The 27,699-nt window shown below is 43.0% G+C and overlaps 1 protein-coding gene across 4 annotated transcripts in view; it reads right to left on the bottom strand.

The window, feature by feature from the left end:
- The window catches only part of trpm4a (transient receptor potential cation channel, subfamily M, member 4a), a 60,055-nt gene extending 52,180 nt beyond the window's left edge, over positions 1-7,875 (bottom strand). For all 4 annotated transcript variants that reach the window (XM_044181470.1, XM_044181471.1, XM_044181472.1 and 1 more), the window contains exon 1: positions 7,621-7,875. In XM_044181470.1, the coding sequence (XP_044037405.1) occupies positions 7,621-7,860 (240 nt within the window). In that variant the 5' untranslated portion in view covers positions 7,861-7,875. The remainder of the gene's footprint in view (positions 1-7,620) is intronic.
- Positions 7,876-27,699: the final 19,824 nt, after the last annotated feature.

Below are 27,699 nucleotides of genomic sequence, written 5' to 3'. Positions count from 1 at the left end.
TCCCAGGTATCTGTAGTCCTCAACAATGTCCACACTGACCCACTGGATGGAAACCGGGGTCACTGGTGCCTTGGCCCTTCGTAGGTCCACAACCAGCTCCTCAGACTTTGTCGCATTGAGTTGCAGATGGTTCTACTCACACCATGAGACAAAGTTCCCCACCACAGCCCTGTACTCAGTCTCATCACCACCGCTGATACATCCCACCACAGCAGAGTCATCAGAAAACTTCTGAAGGTGGCAGGACTCTGTGTGGTGGCTGAAGTCTGTGGTGTAGATGGTGAAGAGGAAGGGAGAGAGGACAGGCCCCTGAGGGGCCCCAGTGTTGCTGACCACGCTGTCTGACACACAGTGCTGCAGACGCACATGCTGTGGTCTGCCAGTCCGGTAGTCAACAATCCAGGACACGAGGGGAGCATCCACCTGCATCGCTGACAGCTTCTCCCCCAGCAGGGCAGGCCGGATGGTGTTGAAAGCACTGGAGAACCGTGTTTGCCGGCTTGTCCAGGGGTGTAGATGCGGTTCAGCAGGAAGATGATGACGTCTTCAACTCCCGGCCAGGGCTGGTAGGCAAACTGAAGGGGGTCCAGTAGGGGTCTGACTACGGGCCGCAGCTGTTCCAGCACCAGTCTCTCCAGGGTCTTCATTATGTGGGAGGTCAGTACCACTGGTCTGTAGTCCTTGGAGCCACTTGGACGCAGGGTCGTCGGCACAGGAACGAGGCAAGATGTCTTCCACAGAACAGGGACCCTTTGAAGACTCAGGCTCATGTTGAAGACATGGTGAAGGACTCCACGTAGCTAAGCGGCACAGGCTTTTAGCACCCTGGGGCAAACTCCATCGGGGCCTGCAGCCTTGTTTGAGTGGAGTTTCATCAGCTGTCCTCTCACCTGGTTAGCAGTCAGGCACACAGCAGAGGTTACAGGCAGGGGAGGGGGGGGAGTCATCAGTCATGAGAAGGCCATTAGCCTGAGAGCCAGTTGAGGGGGGAGTAGGACTCTCCCAGGAAGATGGAGGAGGGGGGGCAGTGGACTCAGGAGTCTGAGGGCCGACAGGAGCTGAGAACAAATCAAAGCCCACTCTGCACTGGAAATATTTCAGTCTGAGAAAAGCAAGCGAGCAGATGCAGTACTTGGTAGAGATCTTCAGGCAGACCTGACTCCTTAAAAGCCCACTGACCAAACTGTGTCTCATTTTTACATTTTCATACATGCACCTCTTTATATAAACTTCGAGATAATTTTACATGTTCAGCTGCCTGAAGGCAGATAAAGTTACATTAACCTGAGCTGGAAAATAAAAACACAATGGAGATAAGTGGGTCGATATCGTCTTGAAAATAGCACACAGGGCTTTCTAACAATTTGAAATCAGCTCATGTTTCCGTTTCCAAGTAAGTCTTAAACAAATTTCATTTCATTATTCATAAGCAGTAAAAATCCTATAATACTGGGAAAGTGCCAGGCATGTGATGCAGGCATGTCACGACCCCAGCCAACCCATAGTCTATTTTTTCTTTTATCTGTACTGTTTTCATGCCGTATCACTAAGACCCAATCCCGATCTCCATCCAAAAGCCTAAACCCTGAACCCTCACAGACTTAGTTGACGTCATCTGGTAAGTGCTTAATTGCGAGAGGCTTCAAGGGCCAGAAATGGTATAATGGGACAGCAGTTTGCAACATATCACAATACCTTGATGACCAAAACATGTTTTACAATTGTGGGTTTCAGACTTTTTATTTTACGTTTTTTACTTTCTTCACGGCAAACGCACTTAAGGGACCGACTTCCTGATTTGAACGTATTCCAGGCTCTTGCCTTACAGAGTGGACGAGAGGTAATTTTCAAATAATCAGTTTACTTGTTTTTATCAAAACAGCATCATACACTTACATGTAAACTTCTTTTTTCTTGTAGTTGCTCCTTCCATGTTTGTTTACCTTTTTTTTAACGCCTCCTGGCTTCCCCTGGTAACCCTGTGTTTAATGTCACAACGCTATAAACTGTGGGTTTCTCCCTCAGGCAAAGTCTGCAGAGATGCAGACTTACGGAAAGTATGCATAAAAGGCTCAAAAGGTCTGCAAGAGAGCCCTCATGCACTTCACAATTTGACATTGGCAACCCTAAGCCCTTACTGGGAACTCGCCTCATAGTCCTTGAGTCCGTGAGTGTGGAGATTGGGATTGGGCCTAACTTTCAGATCCTACCACTCCCTCCTTGCCCCCACCTGCAGCTCATTCACTCATCAGTCCCTCAGTATTTATACCGGTCCAGTTTCGTTGGCTGCGTTTCATCAGTCGTTCAACGCGCCCTGGTTTACTTCCCCCCAGGGAAGTTCCATTTGTCTGAAAAGTGAAGTGAACTTGGTGAGATCGACCCTTGCAGGGCTGAGGGAGCGAGTCTTCAGCGATGGTCACTGCAGGTGTATATCACCCACAATGCACTGCAGTTCTGCATTTGGTGCAAGAAAATGTAAATAAACATCCATGGTTCGGTGGCACTAATGTACGTAAACCTAGTTTCTTAAGAAAATCTCACTGACAGCTGCAGTTAATATTTCCTTGGTTTGTTGTTTGGCTTGTGTGATTTCTTTATTCCCACCATCATCTGGAAACGCATGGAAACACTGCTGCTTTGCCAGATATCATAAACCTGCAGCAACAACAGTGAAGTGAGTCTGCAGGTGTTTCTGATGCTTTGTAAAAAGCAGTAAAGTGCTGAGCTACAACTGGTGGTCGATCCAAGATAGTTTGGGCTGAAAACCCACACCTTCCCTCTGCTCTCCAGTGGCCTCTGTGCAACGTCTGCTGTTACGTGATACCAAGGGCTGAGGGGAAATGAATGAGGGGAAGAGGAACTACGAATGAAATGCAGCCATTCACTCCCTGACAGATTGTTTTGCCTCGCTCTCCAGTGTTCTTCATTCCTGTTTTGCCGGACTTGCCTGTTTGACCATTGCCTGCCTGAAGTAACCTGAACTTTTTTGTTACATTGCTTGCTTCTGTGTCATGATTTTGGGTTCTTGTCTTCCACTCAGACTTTACAATGCAGGTCTGAATGATAACTATATCATTTATAGTCACAGTCCAGTCTGCTCACTGTGAGTGCTGCTGCTATAAGAAATCAGGAAGGGGCAAACACTTTTTCATACCACTGTACATGTCATGACATATTTGTAAATTAGCGTGTGAACCCGCAAACAAACTGTCTGGCAATGTGTAACTCCATGTTGTCAGACGCCCAAATATTCATAGCTGAGGTTTCGCACTACTTTTATGATGAGATGATGGGTGACTCTAACTGATTGCACCAACAACAAATGTTTCTGTATGTAATAAGGGTTTTCTGAATGAAAGTAAATCGGGACTCATTAATGGTGAAGGTGGGTTCTGTCCGTTTCCTTCCCAGTCTGTAGAAAGAGGGTGAGTGTGTGTGTGTGTTTGAGCAGCAGACATGTGTACAGAAGATGACATTGATTAAATTTGTCTGGACGTCATGAGGTGACCCAGATATGTAACTGCTATTAACAGTAAGAATGCTTTATGGTGAATTGTTTCTTTAGTCTGGAAAATAGGAGGTGAGAGGTGAGGTGAGATGCGTGGTGAAAACAAAACCCTCCTGTGTACAAAAGATACGCTGCCACTAGTTCTAGACCTTGGTTGTTTGTGTGCCCATGTGTAATACTGTACCTGTTAGTGTGTGTGAAGGTATAATGGATGCCTATTCATAAATACAAAGCAGGGTGGAGCTGATGGATGAGTACACAAAACAGCTGCAGTGATTCACAGAATTCACAGAACAGGTGCATAAACTCCAGGAATTCATGATGTTGCATTAATCCCTGCAATATTTTCAAAAGCCAGAATGTTTTCTATTAGGCTTGCCAATTGTACCTACAAGTACAAGCCAAAGTTAAATAAAAATCAAGTCTGAATCTCAGCAAATCAACAACCTTGTAACTTTGGTGGGGAGGACTTGCCCTAACTTGTCTGGGTGTCAAAACACCCACGCCTGTTGATTTCGGGAGGGAGTGGGGAATGTGCGTGACATTTAACAGTGTGCATTAACACAGCAGACCTACACAGGGGATGTTTCCATGATAATTTGCTATAGTGATACTTAGCCCACATTTAACATATAAAACATTTGATGAAGATCAATCAAAGTGCAGCTGATGTTGCAGAGCTTGTGTAGTGAACCCAGAATAACTGTGTGACTGATCATCGCTCAACTGAAATGCGTTTGGGCTTTTATGAGCAAAGATAAACTGAAACATATCTGGTTTTCTTTTCCTACATGCAACTTTTAATTGAAATTATTGGGGGAAACATTTTACAGAAAGTTACATCTCCTTTGTGAAGACGCCCTGCTCCTTTTGTTTTTATGAAAACAGAGGAGTTTAAAGGCTGGGACTAATAATCCCTGCACATAAAACAAACCCATTTCCGAGAAATGTAGAGTGACCTGTTATGTTTACTAACTTCCATACAATATTAAATACACACTAGGACAAACTGCTTACTGTAGACTTATCGTTTGTTCATAACTGCAACTGGTGAACGTGTTTATTTTCATTATTTATTGTGCCTGAAAAGCACAAGACAGGTGTGTGCCCTCCCAGGTGGTTTGCTGCTAGGTGCTTTCATCAACCAGGCTTCATTCAGCCGCTTCAGCTCCACCTCTTCGCCCATTTTTGGATTAGCTGGAGTCAGGGACTGCCAAGATGGCGACGGCCGGAGCCGCAGGGAGCCGCCGGAGCCGCAGGGAGCCGCCGGAGCCGCCCACTTTGAGCTTCACAGCGGCTCTCAGAAAGCTACGGGTGACGTCACGGACACGCCGTCCATCTTTTCTACAGTCTGTGGTTACAAGCAGGAGTTGCAGAGATGCGCTTTAGCTTAATGTCTATTAAATGAACTGTCTGAGCGGTCTAAACTGTTGTCTGCCTGCAAGCCCTTTTTAAACAGAGATCCCGCAATACTGCCGTAACGAAGACCCGTCTTTTTTACACTGAACCAAACAACGGCGGCATAACGCTGCCCCGGGCTGAGATTGAGTCCGGAAGCAGAAGAGGCGTGACGGCGCGCTCACACAGAAGTCGATTCGGCTCTGTTACTGCCTCCGCTGCTTAACAACATTCACGCCTTGAACGGGCTGCATAAAAGGTCTAATATCAGTCTAATATCCATGATGGCTCCTCTCATGCAGCCACTTTTAATGCTGGCCCTTTGGTCCCCGCAGCAGGACATATCAAACTGCAGCCGTCCGGTAGCTGGGCACAGATGTTCCTAATGATATTGACAATGCCTTGTAATCACAAAACTGATTACAGGGATATGCACCAAGCATCAGGCGCACTCAAAATTTCTCTGAAATGTTCTACTTATTATTATTAACTGACAGCCCAGTATTCATTTCTGCAGTATTACCTCAAATGTGGCAGCAAAATCATATTGTGATGATACATCAACATTTGATTGGTTCACAGATGTCGTCTGTGATGTATTCAAATCTAAAAAGAATTGTTATTAAAGTTTTAGTTTGACACATAAATAATTTCGTCTCATGTAATGCATAACAATTCAATTCAATTTTGTTTATACAGCGCCAATTCATATATCATTGCACTTTTCCAACAGAGCAGGTCAAGACCGGACTCTTTATGAAATAACTGTGGAACACATTTCTTTTTCACTGCTTTTAAACATAAAATGGAATATTTTATGTGTGATTTTGCATACACCTCACATATCGTGTTATATATCAATATCATAATCTGTAATATCTGTATTCACTTAGTGATAATGATTTGAACATGATTATAACACACCTTACCTCATATTCCTGTATATCACATACCTGTGTGTACAAAGTGTCATTGTAAAGTTATTCTCAGTACTCATCGATGCAGCTCCATTGAAGCACACTGCTATACCAATACAGACACCGGTATACAGTGTATGCTCGACCAGCAGCGCATTATCATAAAGAATGATCCTAGTTTTGTCCGGTTCAGTTTCCAGTTTAAGGTTTTAGTTTAGCATTATTTAGGTTTTGATTTCTTACCTGCCTCTTGAATGTTTTGTGTGTTCTAATTCATTTAAAGAATGTTTTAATTGGCCACAGATGTATAGAGTGTGGGCATATCATCTTAGTCCTTACTAATTCTGTGTACCTGCGGCACACAAATTACAAGCACTGTTAGTGCTCCTCCTGCTCCTCCTGCCTGCTCCTCCTTCCTGCCTGCTCCTCCTGCCTGCTCCTCCTTCCTGCTCCTGCCTGCTCCTCCTTTCTGCCTGCTCCTTCCTGCTCCTCCTTTCTGCCTGCTCCTTCCTGCCTGCTCCTCCTGCCTGCCTGCTCCTCCTGCCTGCTCCTGCCTGCCTGCTCCTGCCTGCTCCTGCCTGCCTGCTCCTCCTGCCTGCCTGCTCCTCCTGCCTGCTCCTCCTGCCTGCCTCCTCCTCCTGCCTGCTCCTCCTGCCTGCTCCTTCCTGCTCCTCCTTTCTGCCTGCTCCTTCCTGCTCCTCCTGCTCCTCCTGCCTGCCTGCTCCTCCTTCCTGCTCCTGCCTGCTCCTCCTGCCTGCTCCTGCCTGCCTGCTCCTCCTGCCTGCCTGCTCCTCCTGCCTGCTCCTCCTTCCTGCCTGCTCCTCCTGCCTGCTCCTCCTGCTCCTCCTTTCTGCCTGCTCCTTCCTGCTCCTCCTTTCTGCCTGCTCCTTCCTGCTCCTCCTGCTCCTCCTGCCTGCCTGCTCCTCCTTCCTGCTCCTGCCTGCTCCTCCTGCCTGCTCCTGCCTGCCTGCTCCTCCTGCCTGCCTGCTCCTCCTGCCTGCTCCTCCTTCCTGCCTGCTCCTCCTGCCTGCTCCTTCCTGCTCCTCCTGCCTGCTCCTCCTTCCTGCTCCTGCCTGCTCCTCCTTCCTGCCTGCTCCTTCCTGCTCCTCCTGCCTGCTCCTGCCTGCTCCTCCTGCCTGCCTGCTCCTCCTTCCTGCTCCTCCTGCCTGCTCCTGCCTGCTCCTGCTTCCTGTTCCTTCCTGCTCCTGCCTGCTCATGCCTGCTCCTCCTGCCTGCTCCTGCGCTCTGGTTCCGTATTAACGAACGCAGCAAAGACTAACGTCTAACGTGAATGCGCGGTTCAAGTAAAATACAGGCTTGCTTTGCGTCTGTGTCCGCCAACATTACTGATGTAAACAGCCGTAAACAAACCTTTATCAACATGACAACATTCATATTCATAAGGTATCTGTTAGTTCTGCAGACTTGACCATGGCAGGTTCCAATATTGGGTTTGGAGCTACTGATTTGCCTTTCTCTATTTTTCTGTAGCAACATGTAAAACAGGTGAGTGAGAAATGATTCGGAGTGTAAGTCTTTTCCGTCTGAGTGACAGGCAGACAGTCAGATACAATCAGAAACTTGGCTTGCTTCGGTCAGTCTGGATTCCTCAGACTTCAAACCAGCACTGGCAGCCTGAGGCATTTCGCACCTACAAGACTCAACACGGCAGCATCACCGGAACCTCCGTTTCAAACCGAATACAAGTCCCATCTTCTCTCGTTTTACTCTGTCTGCACCCACCACCACTGTGTTCACACATCCACAGCCAATCAACGCAACATTGTGCACACATACCTGGTCCTTCTCTTTATTACTTCCAGCTTTTCCGGCTCCAACGCCCCTCTCTTTCTTCAGCTCCTTCATCCTGCGCAGTTGCAGCAGCTGTGAAGTGTGAGCAGAGGTCCGGGTCAGCCGTGCTGCGCTGCAGCTCCGCCTACAGCCTCCACTACGCCCAGCCCACAGCCAGCAGGCCCTAGTCTCTGCCGCTGTCCCTACTGAGAGCAGTGGGGACAGAGGCAAGTAAAAGACCAGCATCGTTAAGTGTCAGAAGTTCTGCTGCAGAAGGTCTGACTCTGCAGTCCATTGACTGATATATTATTATATATCACTAAAAGATTGTTAACAATGTGTGTGTGCTTAACAGACACAGCTGACACAGTAATAATAATAACTTAATAAAGATCCGGGCCAGAACCCTACCTCCAGTCACAACTTCGGCTCTGACCCAGCACAGACTTTTTAAGATGGCTCTTCTCAACGTAAGATCCCTCTCTAACAAAACGTTTATTTTAAATGATTTTATCTCTTCTACTGATTTAGATTTCATGTTTTTAACTGAATCCTGGTTACATCCCGGTGATCACAGTCAGCTCGCTGAATTAGGTCTTCCTGATTATGACTGCTTTAGTCGCCCTAGGGTCTGTGGTCGAGGTGGGGGCCTTGTTACTGTCTATAGGAAGCATTTAAGGTGTAACCTCACAGCTTGCAATGAGTTTCTCCTTTGAAGTGCTCATGTTTAAACTTGGTGGCCCCCTCCCGGTCATATTTGCTATTATTTATCGCCCGCCTAAACCAGCTGGCTCCTTCTTGTTGGAACTCCCTGAGTTTTTATCCAGTCTTGTGTTAAATTATGATAGAATTCTTCTTTGTGGTGATTTTAATATTCATGTTGATGACTCCTCTAATGCCCTTGCTGCTGATTTTTTTAAATTAACTTTCAACAACATGTGTCTGGCCAAACTCATTCCCGTGGCCACACCTTAGACCTAGTCTTTAGTCTGGGCCTGAAAACCCCATCTATGGAAATCAGGGACATGTTTGTATCTGATCACCTATGCATTGTTTTTAACTGTGAATTAGAGGCTGCTAGTATTGTCTTATCCTGCTCTAAGTACACACGCATCCTTAATGAGCATAGTGCCTTAAAATTCTGTCCACTGTTCAATTCTCCGGGCAGTGTGTTTCCCGATTCCTCCAACACCAACGATTTGGTTGATTCTTTTAACTACCTGTGTTCTTCAACCTTAGATCTCATAGCTCCTCTGAAAAATAGACCAAACTCAAAGACTAGAAAACAGCCATGGTAAATGACAGTATTCGAAGCTGTAAAAAGAAATGCAGAAGAGCAGAACGCAGATGGAAGAAATCAGGTCTCCAGGTCCACTTTGTGGCCATGAAAGAGTTATTACTCCTTTATAATAGGATGGTGAAGGATGCAAGAACATGTCATTTCTCTGCACTTATTTCTGCCCATCAGCACAACCCCAGATTCCTATTTAAGACTGTGGATCAGTTAGTTAACCCAGCCTCTCCTTGTGCCCCTGCTGAGTGTGATGCTGATTGTGAAAAGTTTCTTTTGCACTTTGCTAGAAAGGTGGAGTTAATAAGATCTGATATCATCCCCAATCCTACCTTTTTAGATGTGGAACACCCGCTCAGGGATTCTTTGAGCAATTTTTCTGCTATTACTCTGCCTGAACTCACAGACATCATGTCTCTTATGAGAAGATCCTCCAGCCCTCTGGACAAAATCCCAACTAGGTTCTTATTGGAAGTTATGGATTGTATTGCGCCCCTTTTACAAATTATTTTTAACAGCTCGCTGTCTACTGGCTGTGTCCCTGATTACTTTAAAACAGCCTGTGTCCAGCCAGTCCTAAAAAAAACCTGGGCCTGATCCCACCCTCCTGGATAACTATCGCCCAATCTCCAAATTGCCTTTTATTTTGAAGATTCTCGAAAAACTTGCATCTAAGCAGTTTCTTCCTGCTGTGGAAAACAATAGTACCTTTGAAAAGTTCCAATCTGGCTTTCGTCAGCACCACAGCACTGAGACAGCCCTCCTCAAAGTCACCAATGACCTTTTAATGAATGCAGACGCAGGCATGTGTTCAATTCTTGTGCTGCTGGACTTAAGTGCTGCCTTTGACACAGTTGATCATGGCATTCTTTTAGATAGACTGAGGCACTGGGTGGGCATATCTGGCACTGCACTAGACTGGTTCTCATGTTATCTGTCCAATAGGAAATTCTGTGTCAGCATTAATAACTTCATGTCATCCTTTTCCCATATCAAGTACAGTGTGCCTCAAGGTTCGATTCTGGAACCAATATTGTTCTCCTTATACATGCTTCCTTTGGGTGATGTAATCCGCAGACATGGGATTTCTTTTCATTGTTATGCGGATGACACACAGTTGTACCTCCCTGTCAAGCCCACTGACCTTAGTACGCTGAGTTCTCTGCAGGACTGCCTGTCTGACATAAAAAATTGGATGTCGATATATTTGTTTACAGCTCAACTCAAATAAAACTGAAATCCTTGTTATTGGCCCCAAACACATCACTAAACAAATACTGCCATCTACTGGTAACCTGTCACAACATATCAAGCCTGTTGCAAGAAATCTTGGTGTCCTGTTTGATAACAATTTATGTTTTGAGCAACATATCACTGAGCTCGTCCAAACATGTTTTTATCACCTCAGAAATATTGCACAAATCCGATCTATTTTAAATCTTAATAATGCAGAAACTGTTATACATGCTTTTATCTCCTTGCGCCTTCATTATTGTAACAGCCTGTTCACTCGTCTTAATCAAAAAACTTTGACACGACTGCAGACTGTACAGAACTCAGCTGCTCGGCTGTAAACCAGGACCAAGAAGTACGACCACATCACACCTGTTTCAGCCTCTTTACATTGGCTCCCTGTTTGTTTTAGGATTGATTTTAAGAGCTTGTTGATTACTTTTAAGGCTCTTCGTGGCCTGGCTCCAGACTATATTGTAGACCTTGTAATCCCTTATGAACCTTTACATAGTTTCAGGTCTTCGGGCAAGGGTATCCTGTCTGTTCCTGAGTCCAGGATGGAAACTAAGGGGGACAGAGCTTTTGCTATCAGGACCCCGAGGCTCTGGAACAACTTGCCTGAAAAAATGAGGTTGTCTGAGTCAGTGTCTTCTTTTAAGTCTCTTCTCAAAACACATTTTTATCTGAAAGCAGATCCTGATTTTACCTGAACTGGCTGTTTATTTTATTGCTTTTGTGTATTTTATGTATTTTATTTCTTTATATTTTGTCATTCACTGTGGTATGTTATTTCTCTTGTTGTGAAGCACTTTGTACTTTGTTTAGTACAAGTGCTCTATAAATAAAGTTTTATTTATTTATTTATTATTTAATACATCAATGTATAAGCATTATATTATTGTTGTAACTGGTCAAGGTGGAGCTATTTAACTGTAGTTTAAACTACTTTACATATAGTTAAGTAGTGTAGTGATTCCCAAGTGGGAGAAACTAAACTGACTTGCAGGGCTCACCCACCCACCCAGTATGCCTTGATCCGCCCCTGTCTGGTCTGATTGGCTATATCGTTCCAGGTGTCTGCTAAATGCTAATGCTAGCCTAGCGTCCTCCTACTCAGTTTCACCCAGTATTGGCAGAAAGAGGGCGGTTAGCTCACCACCAAGTGCTCGCTCTTAACCTCAGGGGTTTCACCTAGGGATCATCAATAAATACATATATAGAAATAAATAGACATATAGATCAGCTTTTTTGTTTTTGAGTAGCATGTTGCTGCAGTACAGGAGGCTGAAGTTTCAGGACTGCATATCTAGGACCCTCGTTTTTCACCACAGCACCATTCACTGAATTGGATAACCAAGGACCGCATTTCTAAGTTATAGACAATATAGCTCATGAAAAGTTGATTTTTTAGAGATACATGGTTCTCACAGGATAGTGGCACTACATATGATGCATTATTGTAGACTACCGAACAGTATATAAAGCATTTAAAATGAGCTCAACCTTAAACATCTGCAGCAGTAAAATGCAACACACACATGAATGCAGCAGGAATATTAATCCAGAAACTTCATAAATATAATAGTAAAACACTGACAGCACCATTTTACTGCACAATGACTACTTTTACTTTTAATACTTTAAGTAAATTTTGCTGATAATACTTACATACTTTTACTTAAGTAAGGTTTTGAATGCAGGACTTTTAGGCTACTTGTAGTGGAGTATTTTCACAGTGTGGTATGAATACTTCTTCCACCACTGCTTATATTAATTGTTGACTTATGATAATTCATTCTAGCCAGCACATTAATTAAACTTCACAAGATGATAAAAGCATGTGGATATGTTCTGTTTCTGTCAGCTACATTAAAGGTGGTTTACACATGTCTTTTTGTCGAATTCAGCGAATATCTCCTCTCGGTCCGCTAGCTGTGCGTTCAGTGTGAGAACTGAAAACCCTCAGGTGTGTGTACTCAGCCCCGGCTCTGTGAACAGGAAACACACAGAGAGGCTCGGACCGAGCCACACAGCACTGTTCCAGCCATGATCTGTGTGTCAGTGACGTTAAAGGACTTGCCCACGGACATTCAGCTGACTTTCTAGTTAGCCAAGCTGTGCTGTTGTTGTGATGTTAGCTGTAGCAGCAGGAGAGTTGTGAGCGTCGCTGTCTGGAGCTGCTGTGCTGGCTCTGGGAAACCGTCTCGTCCTCTCTGGCTGTTAGCTTCGCAGCAGCTACTGTAGGGACAGGTTGCTAACCCACAACCTAGCTAAGCTAACCCACAACCTAGCTAAGTTAACCCACAACCTAGCTAACATTAGTTACATTACTTGCTGTGTCGCTGTTCGCTCTCTCTCTATATACTGTATATATAATCATGAGTCTGCCCTCAAAGTCATCCTTGTGTCTTCAACCTTTCAAATATCTGGTTGAGATCTAGTGACGGCCATAGCATATGATTCCATTATTTTACCAGATAATGAGCTAATTCTGCTAATTACACAAATTGCAACATGCAACTCTTACCAACCAAGTTGAATTACTAGACTGATAGTAGTATTTTGTCATGGTTTTGGGTTTTTGTCCTGTTATTTCCTGTTTTATTTTGGAATCAGAATCAGAATCAGAATACTTTATTGATCCCCGAGGGGAAACTCTTTTGTTACAGCTGCTCACTGTCATGTCAGGGCACACAGGAATAGAAGTACTAAGCAAAAATATAATACACTATAATACAGGTCAGATAAATTAAGTACCAAGTGGGTATAAGTATAAAATAAAATAAGTGTAAAGTGCAAAGTGGGTTTACCAGTTGATGATAATAATACGGTATAAAGTAGTAGTGCATGTACTGTCAAGTAAGTCATAAGTGTAGCTTATTAAGATTATAATGAGACGGAGGATATTGCACAGCAGTAATAGAGGTATGAATAAATATCAATAAATTAAACTGAAAAGAATATATTGCACTGGAGTATTAAACAGAGATTATTGCACTATTATTTCAAGTATTACAGTGATGTTAATGATCAATGTCCAGTTTAATGACTTAGGGTCATACAGACAGACACTTAGAGGGAGGAGTTAAAGAGTTTGTTGGCCACAGACAGGAATGACTTCCTGTGGCGCTCTGTGGTGCATTTTGGATATTATTATAATAATATATTATAAAATTATATTTTCCCTCCCTCTTGTGCCTGGTAGTTGCTTCCTGTGTTTGACTGCTTTCATTGGTTCCACCTGTGTCTCGTTGGCTCCCCTACCTGAGTGTATTTAGTCTGTGTTCTTCTTTTGTTCTGTATTGGATCGTCGTTGTACTTCTGTCAAGCGCCCTGGTTTCTTGTATCTGTGCGTTCTGGAGTCTTTGTTTCCCTTGTATCTTGCCTGTCTGTGGATTTTTGGTTTTGCCTGTTTACCTGTTGAGAGTTGCTTTTGCACGCCAATTCAGTGTAAGCCTTCTTTTGTTAATAAAATGATTGATCGGCACCAGCTCTACCTGCTAGTCTGCGTTTGGGTCCTGTTCCCTGGCATTTCCTGTTTCCCGGCTTGACTAATCACTACATATTTGGGTGGAATAAACCTTTAAAACTATAAGTAGTGCTTCATCTATTTTATATGAATATTTTTATGGAAAAATCATAGATAAGTTACAAATATTCTTAATATTATTATTGTTGTTGTTGTTATTTTAAATACCAAACAAGAAATTAGAAAATCTGCAGTAAACATGAGAAACTGAGCCACCCTTTATAGTTAACTTTCTATTTTTCATTACCTGAAGCAGTGTGGATAATTGGTTAGTTGATAGTTGGTTTGGCTGCCGTGGACTACAGTGGAAAGGCCTTCTCGCTTTCTTTTCCCAGGCCCTGCGAGGAAGAGCAGCACCGGATCTCCTCATCATCCACTGTGGCGGCAGCGACAACATGGTGGAGGACCTGCACCAGCTTCACCTCCAGCACCCTGGCATGAAGATCATGTTTTTGTCTGTGACCCATAAGGTGCCGGTGGAAGGCCAGGAAATTTGTCAAGTGTTAAAACTACATTTGTTAGTAGCTTAAACGGTGTTATGATTGAGCACCCTCAGATTAGACATGACAGTCCTGGCTAATGCTGAGTTAATTTTTTATGTTCATTATGGTTTGTTTGAAAAAAATAACATCTGTAACCATAACACTGTTACCACCTCTGCTCTTCCTCAAGCCCACCATTTATCCCCTTTTCCCTCTACCACCCCCTGGACTCTGCAGCTCTGGGCATAGCCGTTACCTCTTGCACAGGCCCCGTCTGTTGATCTTATTTGAATAAATGTGTTTACTTTTACATTTATAGTTTTAAAAATTGTCCATGTTTTGTCATTTTATTTAAAAAAACATGGTTGTCCTTTGAATAAATTCTATTTATATTTGCACTCTTTTTGTCTTTACTACTGACTGAAAATGTTAGATTTCACATTTTAATCTGATTTACTTGCACACTGAGACATTATGAATCCCCCGAGGAGGCATCATTTATTTGCAGCATTGCAAACTCTGAGAAGGTCTTCCTCAGGCAAATACACAGGTACTGTGAGGCTTATATAGTGAGGCAAGAAGAAACATAATCATCTGATCAAATAGGTGCATTGGATCAGCCATGTGTTTTTTTTCTATATCACTATACCTGTGCAATACCCACAAGAGCTTCTCAGAGATTGCAAATGAATGACACCTCCTAGGTGGCTTCAAAACTATTCTGTGTGCAGATAATTGTTTTCACGAGAGTATAGTTTCTCAGTGAATGTTCTACATTTGTCTTAAAGAAATGTCCATATAAAACCAGCACATAACATTATCTTTTCATTTTTTTACTTTCTGCTAAGATCTATGCAAAAAACAACTATACACACCATATTAATATTTCCATTTATACCTTAATTTTAAACCATGACAACTCAGAGACCAGGAGGCAGAGTTGCAGTTCTACACGCTTCTCTGCACTTCCAGAACAAAACAGGAGAATTAAATGTGGACTCCTAAACATCAGATCTCTGTCATCTAAAGCTGTACTAGTGAACGATTGAATATCAGAGTATCATATTGACTTATTCTGTCTTACTGAAACCTGGCTGGGTCATGAAGAATACGTTAGCCTAAATGAATCCACTCTGCCCTGTCATATTAATACTCATATTCCTCGAGGCACCGGCCGAGGAGGGGGAGCTGCAGCCATCTTCGACTCAAGCCTTTTAATCAACCCTAAACCGAAACTAAATTATAACTCATTCGAAAGACTTGTTCTTAGTCTTTCAGACCCGACCTGGAAAACACGACAGCCAGTTCTATTTGTTATAGTGTACCACACTCCTGGTCTTTAGTTCTTAAAACTAAAGAGTAAGAACTGTAGAGTTTTGATGCAAAAACACCATTTTTACAAGAGTTAAAATAGTTTTGGATGAAGTGTTTGCTTTTTTTTTTACCAATGCTTAGACACACTTTCTGAAACTATGGCTCATTTTGTCAACTTAACACACAAAACCCAAAGGTATACACACACACTTCTGGAAAAAGCAAACATTTCATCCAAAACTATTTTAACTCTTGGAAAAATTGTGTTTTTGCATCAAAACTCTACACAAATATCAAATGAATGGCTCTTTCTACACACCAACTACACACTGATGTGATACCTGGAAAACAGTACTAGTTTATGTCTTTTTGTATTTTCAGTGTGCAGGGCGCAGCAGTCTGCTGTAAGTTTGAAGTGGCCGCTGTGATCGTTTTTGTCAATGGACAGCGCGCAGTCAGAAGTCAAGATGTCCCGAACATGTTTTGCTCCTGATCCCTTTTCAGGGACAGATTTGGTGATCAAACACAGACATTGTTATTGGCATTACAGTTTTTTCTGAATGCTTAAACCCTAACCCTGATTCTTATAGCACAACTTCTAAAACTATTAATACTTATAGCAAAACCACTCACTGAGTTTGCAAAACTAAAAGCACAAACACTGCTTTGCACTCAGTTTGCAATTTTGTAACACACACTTTGCAAAACTGTAGGCACAATCCACTGCACAGCACTCTTTTTGCGGAAGTGTAAACACAGCTCACTGCTTTACACTCCAAATGATTAACACGCTCCTAGCAAAACTATACACATGTATGGCTATTACTTTTGTATTATTTTTTTATTTTGCCAACTGGCTGGCACACTGTCACATGTGAAAACTGTTTTAGATAATTAGTTCACTTTGCAATCAGCCTAAGCACTATAAATAAGCCACAGGTAAGCTGTCTGTGTGGAGTACCATGGAGGGAGCAGGAAGAGTGAGAAGAGTGAGAATTAGAGGAGGCCGAGGAAGAGGACGTGGAGGTGAAGAAGTAGGAGGAGGAAGAGGACGCAGAGGTGAAGAAGTAGGAGGAAGAGGAGGAGGAAGAGGACGTGGAGGTGAAGAAGTGAGAGGGAGAGGACGACAAGGACAAGGAGGTGAAGTTAGAGGAAGAGAACAAGGAAGAGCAAGAGGAGGACGAGGAGAGGGAAGAGGAAGGGTAAGAAGAGTAAGAAATAGAATTACTGATGACATCAGAGCTACAGTAGTGGACCATGTCATCAACCATGGGATGACCCTGAGGGAATCTGGCCAACGGGTTCAGCCTAACTTGAGCCGCTACACTGTAGCAAGCATCATATGGACATTTCAAAATGAGAATCGGTAAGTACTTTGTAGCACTGCCATACTCTAATGCGAAACACAACAATACCATACATGCAAAAATACTGAAATTGTTACTTTACAGAATTGCAAGACGTCCAGATGCTGGCGGCAGAGGAAGAATGCTCACTGCAGAACAACAGACCCATATAGTCAATATGGTGATTGCAAATAAATCAGCAGCGCATTATTGAGGATGACACCACCTTCCAAAATATACACAATGTGAGCATTTCTGCACTAAGTCGTGTACTTGCCCACAACAGAATCCGAATGAAACAAAGAGTCCCTTTTGAAAGAAACAGTGAACGTGTAAAACAACTGCGATATGACTGTGTGACGGTAAGCTATAGTGTCATTGGTACTGAATCTGGAAGTGCAGACGGTAGTACTGTGCATGGGCCTGCTGTGCTGCATTTGTTTTGTCTTGTCCAGAGAGTGATGGAGCTAGAGGCAGATGCCATGGGTCATGAGCAGCGTTTTGTGGATGAGGCAGGTTTTAACCTCACTAAAACAAGGAGACGTGGCAGGAACATTATTGGACACCGTGTCATAATCAATGTCCCAGGACAACGTGGTGGTAACATAACCATGTGTGCAGCTATTAGTCAAAATGGTGTTGTTCACCATCATGCAACCCTAGGCCCATATAACACTGCACACATTATTACATTCCTGAACACCTGACGTGATATGCTCACTGTTCAGAGACCAGAGCAGACCAGATATGTCATCATATGGGACAATGTTAGCTTCCATAGGGCTGCTTTGGTCCGCAACTGGTTTACAGACCACCCGCTCTTCACTGTACTCAACCTCCCCCGATACTCTCCATTCTTGAATCCAATTGAAGAGTTCTTCTCTGCCTGGCGCTGGAAGGTCTATGAGCATCATCCCCATCAACGCATAGCCCTTTTACAGGCAATGGAGGAGGCATGTGGGGATGTTGACCAGGCATCATGTCAGGCCTGGATACGGCATTCCAGAAGATATTTTCCCCGGTGCCTCGGACTAGAGGACATTGCATGTGATGTAGACGAAATTTTGTGGCCGGACCCAGAGAAACGACACGATGAAAACTGATTTTTTTTTTCGCAGTGAAATTAAAAACACTTGTTGTTTTGTTCTGATATGTGTAAATAAACACCAGTACTTGAAGTTTGGATCCTTGTATGTTTACAGAACTATGACAAAAGTATGACCTCAAACTGACATAGCTTGTGCACAGAGAAAGCAAAAGCCAGATGTGTTTTTTATTCGTACCATCAGTGTGTAGTTGGCGCATTGAGTGCTTATTAATGTGATGGCTTGTGTTAACTGTTTGATACGAAAATACCATTTTTACGAAGGTTTGAAGAGTTGAGCAAGGTTTATTAGCTTTTGCAAAAGAGCTTAAATGTTTTGCTGATACATACATGCATACATGCATGCATGCATGCATGCATGCATGTATGTATGTATGTATGTATGTATGTATGTATGCATGTATGTGGTGTGTAAATAGAAAAATTTTTTACAGACTCAATGATATATTGTCTTATATTGTAAACAAAAATACTCTCAAGCAGTGATCAAGCTTTTATTTTAAAAAGAAAAAGATCTGCACACTTCATCAATCCTTGTTTTCTTTACTGTCACACATTTCCACTGTTTCCACACAGCTGCGGCACTCCTCTTCATCAACCGCACACACAGCCGCACAGGTTAAAGGTTATTATGTGATTATTCTTTTCATTTCTTGAAAAAGAACACAAATCATACATTACTACTTATGTCCAGGCTGGTGAACATGTTGGTAAGCAGCTGTGTTCAGTGCAGCTGAGTTAGCTGAATGTGCTTCATGAGACATGCAGAAGAAGAAAGGGGACAGTCTGTGCATGGAGCAGGCTGGTCCTCCCCTGGGGACGCTGTGGTCATTTTCTTAACACAAGGAAGTCACAAATAAACATCCACATCAACACATTCTTCCCACTTTCAGGTTTACACCAAATAATACTTTGGAATATTTCGAATAAGGAAACACATTCTCACAACTTCAATGTCAGTTTTGAGGTGGGAATGACACATGATTTGTTTCATAATAATATAATAAAATATTATTATTTAATAATAAAAGCTAAAAAGGTCCACTTAATAGCTTATCAGAGCTTTCAAGCACGTCTCACAGTTTTCATTCAGCAAATGTCACTCGTTCCGGTGTTATCACATGAGCTAAGTGTGGTCACTTAATGAGAGGTGGTCATATGGGTGGACATGGTTACCTTTGTCGCCGTTCAATAATGTTCTCTGGTGTCAGATGTCCTCCTTGATCTTTCTCCAGCTGTCCACTGACTCCTGATGGATGACCTTTGACCTCTTCCCAGTGGATGCCGTGAACAGTTTTGGTCTGGTCTGACAGAGTAGGTCAAACTGTCACAACACCAGCCCTGTGTTCAGCACAGTTTGACACTCAACACTCAAGGTTACTCTGTGCAGGCTTGATTTGGGGATTTTTGCCACTCGCCATAAAACTAGGAAGACTCAGCAGCTGGAGACTTGAGGAATGCCTTGGACTTGTAGTTAACTGACTTGACTACAACATTTTGTCAGTTCAAGGTCCACACAACCTCCCGTGATGTTTACAGCTTTAACCCCTGAGTCCTGTGTGTGTGTGGAGGCGACAATGGGAGATTAAGGAGACAATACAGGAAACAGTAGCTGGATAACTCGGGATAACCTGCTTCCTGCTATTTCTGCTTGCAATAACCAAGGAGGCAGTTACAGTTCATCAGCTCCACTTTGTATGATGCCATCTGAGAACTGAACAAGTAATGAGCCGCTTCTATTTTCAGTCCCATCAGTTGAAAACTTTTGAAATTGACAAGAATTTTTCATTGACATTGTTTGCTCTGTAGAGACATATTCAAGTGAATAAAAAATACTGCTAAAATAAATATTGTTTCTTTGCAAACAAGGTATAAAAACAGAAAAAACATGAGACATGTAAAAGACCATAAAGACTAAACATAAAAATATTGAAGGTGTTTGGGTACATCAAAACCTGAGTGCAAAATAAAACATGTACACATTTACATTTACACAGAGTAAAAAGATGAAATAGGTTGTACACATACATGTGCAAAGTAGCAATGAAAAGATGTAAAGTGACTTCCATAATATATGTGTGTGTGTGTGTGTGTGTGTGTGATAGTCTGGGTGAAGGAGCTGTTGTTCACCCTGATGGTGTTGGACTTCATGCTGTGGTGTCTCCTGTCAGACAGCAGGGGGTCAAACCGTACATGTTCTTCCTGTTGCTGGAGGTCTTTCACAAACATCTCTCTGTAGATCTCCTGGATGAAAAGGAGGGAGACTCTGGTAATCCTCTCGGTTGTTCTCTGCAGAGTCTTACTAATACTCTGATTTACTAGTTGTTGTTTTTTCCACGCCCTGTGAAAAAAAACAGCCACATTTGTAAAATGTGTGATGACCACAACTACAAAGTAAACAGACAAAAGTGTTTAGTAAACAGAAATAGGCGGCAGATTTCTTTGGCTTGTTCTGTGCTCAGTGGACATAAACACAGCAGCTGTATTCCATATTGGATGATGCCATTGAAATGGTGTGACTCAACACTGAACATTCAGCCTTAACTAACAGTTCCCTCAATATAAAGTGAGTGAAGCCTCTGACATATGGCAGCCAGAAGGTTGTGGGTTTGACACCTTGTCCTTTCTGACTGCATGTTGGGTACCTGGAGTCTGTGGGGGGGTTCCAGGACTGAGCCCGTCTACTGCCATCTACTGGTTCAAAGTTTTTCAACATTTCCTAATGTGACATCATGATTGCATGTGGTCCAACAGAATTACTCCCTTAAAACCATGGAGATGATTGCAACAGTACGTTTCTGCCATGAATGGCTTGGTATAAAGCTTCTCTTTAAAGATGTGTTCTTGTGTGCATTTCGACACAACCATCATTCACTAAGCAGCTATGCTTGGTGTCACCACAGCATTCTGATGTACAATGTTTCTCCAGGGAACCATCTCACCTGTTATTGTTCAGCATGCTCTTGTGTCTTGCTGTGTAAAATAATTTCCTTTGTTTGGCAGCAGCATCAATGTCAATCCCTTGGTAAATAATCAAGGTTTAAGTTACACATCAACTGCAATGATGCAGCCCGGACCAGAGCCACAATAGGGACACAGAGATAATGTTCTCAGTATCGTTTCAGGGAATTTGGAGCAAGCCTGGATTACCAAATCCAACTCCAGTCAGATTTCCTTTCCATTTCCATGTTCTCAGTTTGAAGAGTTGGGTCCTCAATGTGACATGAAGAACTTCCACCTGCAGCCGCTCCTGTTGGAGCCACTTTGTACCAGAGTTAGTACAAAGACAAGACGGGAGGCTGCTCCCAGTAACCTCATTAAACTGGAAGTGTTAGGGGTATAGGGACTGAAGGTAACACTAACCTTCATTGTGGCTCGCAAACAACCATGACATATCTTAACATGCATTGAAAACAAAGAAAGTTTCCAGAATTTCCAGCAAATTCAACTCCGAGCAACGTTTCTTTATGTGTCAAAGACTTTTGTTCCAACAGACCTAATATAGAACCATTTCCAGGCTCAGCTAGTAGCTGTACGCAGTTGTATTCTTCTCGATTGCAGCCCAAACCCCTTGTAGGCACTGAAAGATTCTTTAGAGGCAAACCCAAGTTTGTTGCTCCCCAAAACAGAAATGCCTCATTAGATACTTGTTGTTGCTTAGTGGAGAGAGATGTTTTACGAGCCCTCAACAAAAAAGAGAATGCAAAGTTCATAATAATTTATCATTAGATCAAAGAGAGGCCTTATTTGAACTAAAAAAAGACAAAAAATATTGTTGTTGAGCCAGCTGATAAGGGGGAGTTCCATAGCATTGATAGATTTGTGTGACTATTATGGGCAGAAATATGTGTCCCCAGAAACTGAATTTGAATCACGTAAACTGAATTTGTATGCTCAACTTGAATAATTGCATTGAAAAACTGAATCTGAATAGCATAATTTGAAATGGAATTTATTAGTTTGGAACTGACTTCCAATAAACTTGAAACTGAATGTAATATTATGAAATTGAATTTAGTTGCTCTGAAACTATATTTGATCCTCACTGAAAATTCAACTCTCCATATACTTTCACATTCAGTTCACTGAGACCATAGGCTCGTTGGAGACGAACTGGCCTCGACCGGAAGGTGGACGGTGGACGAGATCAGGCGGCAGCAGCAGGGGGCGGCGACAGAAAGCTGCAGTCAAATCGGGCAGTTTCCAGAAGCCTTCAAAGAATCCTCATTGCACTTTTCCTATAGCGCAGGTCTAGACCGTACTCTTTATGATATTACCTGCTAACATACCTGCTGAAAGCGACAGAAGGAGGGAGGAGAGAGAGGAAAAAACACAAAACTATGGGAGAGAGAAGATGTCGAGTTAGTAACATGCAGTAATGGGATACAAATGCATTCAGATGGAGAGGGAGAGGAGGAGAGAGGAAAGAGGTGCATCATGGGAAGTCTCCCAGCAGTCTAGGCCTATAGCAGCATAACTAAGGGATGGTTCAGGACTCACCCAAGCCAACCCTAACTATAAGCTTTATCACAGAGGAAAGTCTTACAGTTTTTTCTGAATGCTTAAGCGCTAATCGTGATTCTTGTAGCACAATTTCTAAAACTATTAATACATATAGCAAAACCACTCACTGAGTTTGCAAAACTAAAAGCACAAACACTGCTTTGCACTCAGTTTGCAATTTTGTAACACACACTTTGCAAAACTGTAGGCACAATTCACTGCACAGCACTCTTTTTGCAGAAGTGTAAACACAACTCACTTCTTACACTCAATTACCAAATTTCCAACACACTCCTAGCAAAATTATACACATGTATGGCTATCATTAACACTATTTTGCCAACTGTCTGGCACACTGTCACATGTGAAAACTGTTTTAGATAATTAGTTCACTTTGCAATCAGCCTAAGCACTATAAATAAGCCACAGGTAAGCTGTCTGTGTGGAGTACCATGGAGGGAGCAGGAAGAGTGAGAAGAGTGAGAATTAGAGGAGGCCGAGGAAGAGGACGTGGAGGTGAAGAAGTAGGAGGAGGAAGAGGACGCAGAGGTGAAGAAGTAGGAGGAAGAGGAGGAGGAAGAGGACGTGGAGGTGAAGAAGTGAGAGGGTTAGAGGAACTTAGAGGAAGAGGACAAGGACGAGCAAGAAGAGGACGAGGAGGGGAAGAAGAAGGGTAAGAAGAGTAAGAAATAGAATAACTGATGACATAAGAGCTACAGTAGTGGACCATGTCATCAACCATGGGATGACCCTGAGGGAATCTGGCCAACGGGTTCAGCCTAACTTGAGCCGCTACACTGTGGCAAGCATCATATGGACATTTCGAAATGAGAATCGGTAAGTACTTTGTAGCACTGCCATACTCTAATGAGAAACACAACAGTACCATACATGCAAAAATACTGAAATTGTTACTTTACAGAATTGCTAGACGTCCAGATGTTGGGGGCAGAGGAAGAATGTTCACTCCAGAGCAAGAGACCCATATAGTGAACATGGTGATTGCCAATAATGCAATAAGACTGTGCGAAATACAGCAGCGCATAATTGATAATGACACCATCTTTCAAAATATACACAGTGTAAGCATTTCTGCACTAAGTCGTGTACTTGCGCGCCACAGAATAAGAATGAAGCAAATTTACAGAGTTCCTTTCGAGAGAAACACAGAACGTGTAAAGCATATATGACTATGTGCAGGTAAGCTATAGTGTCATTGGTTCTGAATTTGGAAGTGCATACTGTAGTGCTGTGCATGGGCCTGCTGTGTTGCATTTGTTTTGTCTTGTCCAGAGAGTGATGGAACTAGAAGCAGATGCCATGGGACATGAGCTACTTTTTGTAGATGAGGCCGGTTTTAACCTCAGTAAAACCAGGAGACGTGGCAGGAACATTATTGGACACCGTGCCATCATCAATGTCCCAGGACAACGTGGTGGTAACATAACCATGTGTGCAGCTATAAGCCAAAATGGTGTTGTTCACCATCATGCAACCCTAGGCCCATACAACACTGCACACATTATTGCATTCCTGGACACCTTACATGACATGCTCACTGTTCAGAGACCAGAGCATACCCGATATGTCATCATATGGGACAATGTTAGTTTCCATAGGGCTGCTTTGGTCCGCAACTGGTTTACAGACCACCCAATCTTCATGGCACTCAACCTCCCTCCATACTCTCCATTCTTGAATCCCATCGAGGAGTTCTTCTCTGCCTGGCGCTGGAAAGTGTACGACCGTCATCCTCATCAACAGGTAGCCCTTTTACAGGCAATGGAGGAGGCATGTGGAGATATTGACCAGGCATCATGTCAGGCCTGGATACGGCATTCAAGGAGATATTTTCCCCGGTGCCTTGGACTGGAGGATATTGCATGCGATGTGGACGAAATTTTGTGGCCGGACCCAGAAAGACGACATGATGTAGGCTGATTGTCTTTTTTTTTTTCTTTTTTTTTGTGAAATTACTATTTTGTGTTCTGACTTTGTCTTGGTTTTGATGAGTGTGAATAAACACCAATACTTGAAGTTTGGATCCTTGTATGTTTACATGACACTATGACAAAAGTATGACCTCAAATTGACATCTGTACACAGAGAAAGCAAAAGCCAGATGTGTTTTGTATTCATACTATCAGTGTGTAGTTGGCACATTGTGTGCTTAGTAGATGATGGCTTGTGTTTACTGTTTGATACGAAAACACCATTTTTACAAAGGTGTGAAGAGTTAATCTAGCTGTGTTCGCTTTTGCAAGAGAACTACAATGTTTTGATAATTGGGTGAAAGGTTTTCTTATTTGTGTGTAGAGTTTTGCAAAAATAGCCAATAGTTACAAAAAATGTGCTTAAGCAATCAGAAAAAACTGTAAGCCTACACTTCAATGTGGAGATGGTGTCTGCCTCCCGAACCCAAACTGGGATCTGATTCCACAGGAGAGGAGCTTGATAACTGAAGGCTCTGGCTCCCATTCTACTTTTGGAGACTCTAGGAACCACACGTAACCCTGCATCCTGGGAGCACAGTGTTCTAGTGGGGTAATAAGGTATTATGAGATCTTTAAGATATGATGGTGCCAGACCATTAAGAGCTTTGTAGGTGAGGAGAAGGATTTTAAATTCTATTCTAGATTTTACAGGGAGCCAGTGCAGAGGAGCTAGTATTGGATAAATATGATCTCTTTTCCTAGTTCTTGTCAGTAAACGTACCACCGCATTCTGGATCAACTGGAGAGTCTTAAGGGACTTATTTGGACAGACTGATAATAAGGAATTGAATAGTCCAGCCTAGAAGTAACAAATGCATGGATTAGGTTTTAGGACAGATCTCAGTATCCAGCCAAAGTAATGTTACGGACTCCTACCTCACTTCAAACGTCTTCTCAGTTCCCGAGCTCCCAATCCCGGTTCCGTGGATCTCCAGTCTCCCGTGTGTGTCTCCGCAGCCCCAGATCGCCAGTTCGGCTAGCTAAAGGACGGTATCAGTAACATTCCCACTTTTCCTGTAATATCATGTACAATAAATACCTCCTGTCTCATCTTGGTGTCTCCGGCCTGCTCTGTCCATAACAGAAGGCAGGACGTGATGAATTTTTTTCTCTAACAGTTAAAATATTATTATTAAAGAAACTCATTAAGTCGTTGCTACTGAGGGCTATAGGAATACATGGTTCAATAGAACTGTGATTCTCTGTCAGCCTGGCTACAGTGCTGAAAAGAAACCTGGGGTTGTTTTTATTTTCCTCTATTAATGAGTAGTAAGCTGCTCTGGCATTACGGAGGGCCTTCCTATATGTTTTAAGACTATCTTGTCGGACTAAACGAGATTCTTCCAGGTTGTTAGAACGCCATTTCCTTTCAAGTTTTCATGATGTTTGCTGTAATTTGCGGGTTTGGATGTTATACCATGGAGCTAACCTTCTTTGTTTTATTATCTTCTTTTTTAGAGGGGCGATAGAATCGAGTGTTGTTCGCAGTGAGCCTGCAGCACTATCAACTAGATGGCTAATTTGGGAGAATCAGAATCAGAAATACTTTATTGATCCGGAGGGGAAACTCTTTTGCTACAGAAGCTCACTATCACGTCAGTGTACACAGGAATAGAAGTACTAAGCAAAAAATATGATACAGGTCAGAAAATAAATTAAGTACCAAGTGGGCATAAGTATAAAATAAGTGTGAAGTACAAAGTGGGTTTACCGGTTGATAATATGGTATAAGGTAATAGTGCATGAACTGCCAAGTTAAGTGTAGCTTATTAAGATTATAATGAGATGGAGGATATTGCACAGCAGTAATAGAGGTATGAATAAATATCAATATGTCGTGAGGCGAGGTGCTATATGCAGGTATGTGGACCCAAAAGCAGATGACGAGGAAGCGAAAGTAGCTGGATGACTACCGTGTTTATTGTTGGGTGGAATGCAGGCAAGAAACAGAGTTGATCAGACAAGTAATGAGCAGATAAAATGCAGATGAGTACTGGATAGCATGGGTGAAAGCAGTGGCGTGAGTCCAAGGAAGAAAAACAGTACACAAGGGAACAGGCAAAATCCAAAATCCAAAATCCAAACAAGGTCGACAGGAGAACAAAGAATCCAAGATAACACAATCACAGGGCTTGGCAAGGAACAACACCATGTGTACAACAATGATCCGACCATGAACAAAGAAAAGACCAAAACTAAATACCCTCGGGGAGGTGAGACAACGAGACACAGGTGCAAACAATCAAGGGAGGACCAACAATCAAAACTGGAGGGAAAACACAGACAGGAAGTAAAAACACAAGACACACAAGGGAAGGAGACTACTACAAAATAAAACAGGAAGTGTCAACACCAAAACTACCACACAATATCAATAAATGGGGAATTTTAAACTGAAAAGAGTATATTGCACAGGAGTATTAACACAGAATATTGCACAATTATTAAGTATTGCAGAGATGTAATGATCAATGTCCAGTTAAATGACTTAGGGTCATATAGACTAACACTTAGAGGGAGGAGTTAAAGAGTCTGATGGCCACAGGCAGGAATGACTTCCTGTGGCGCTTTTTGAGGGAATGAATCTTTCGCTGAAGGTACTCCTTTGTTTGACCAGTACGTCATGGAGGGGGTGGGAGACACTGTCCAAGATGGCATGTAGTTTGGGTAGCATCCTCCTCTCTGACACCACCGACAGAGAGTCCAGCTCCACCCCCACAATGTCACCGGACTTACGGATCAGTTTGTTGAGTCTGTTAGCGTCCGCTACCCTCAGCCTGCTGCCCCAGCATGCAACAGCATACAGGATAGCACTGGCCACCACAGACTCATAAAACATCTTCAGCATTGTCCGTCAGATGTTGAAGGACCTCAGCCTCCTCAGGAAATAGAGGCGGCTCTGGCCCTTCCTGTAAACAGCTTGAGTGGTCTTAGCCCAGTCCAGTTTATTGTCCATGTGTACTCCCAGGTATTTGTAGTCCTCAACAATGTCCACACTGACCCCCTGGATGGAAACTGGGGTCACTGGTGCCTTGGCCCTTCATAGATCTACAACCAGCTCCTCAGACTTTGTCACATTGAGCTGCAGATGGTTCTGCTCACACCATGAGACAAAGTTACCCACCACAGCTCTGTACTCAGACTCATCACCACCGCTGATACATCCCACCACAGCAGAGTCATCAGAAAACTTCTGAAGGTGGCAGGACTCTGTGTGGTGGCTGAAGTCTGTGGTGTAGATGGTGAAGAGGAAGGGAGAGAGGACAGTCCCCTGAGGGGCTGCAATTT

Source organism: Siniperca chuatsi, linkage group LG21 (assembly GCF_020085105.1).
Source record: "Siniperca chuatsi isolate FFG_IHB_CAS linkage group LG21, ASM2008510v1, whole genome shotgun sequence".
NCBI lineage: Eukaryota > Metazoa > Chordata > Actinopteri > Centrarchiformes > Sinipercidae > Siniperca > Siniperca chuatsi.
The sequence above is the reverse complement of the archived record's forward strand: the minus strand, read 5'-3'. Positions and strand labels throughout refer to the sequence as shown.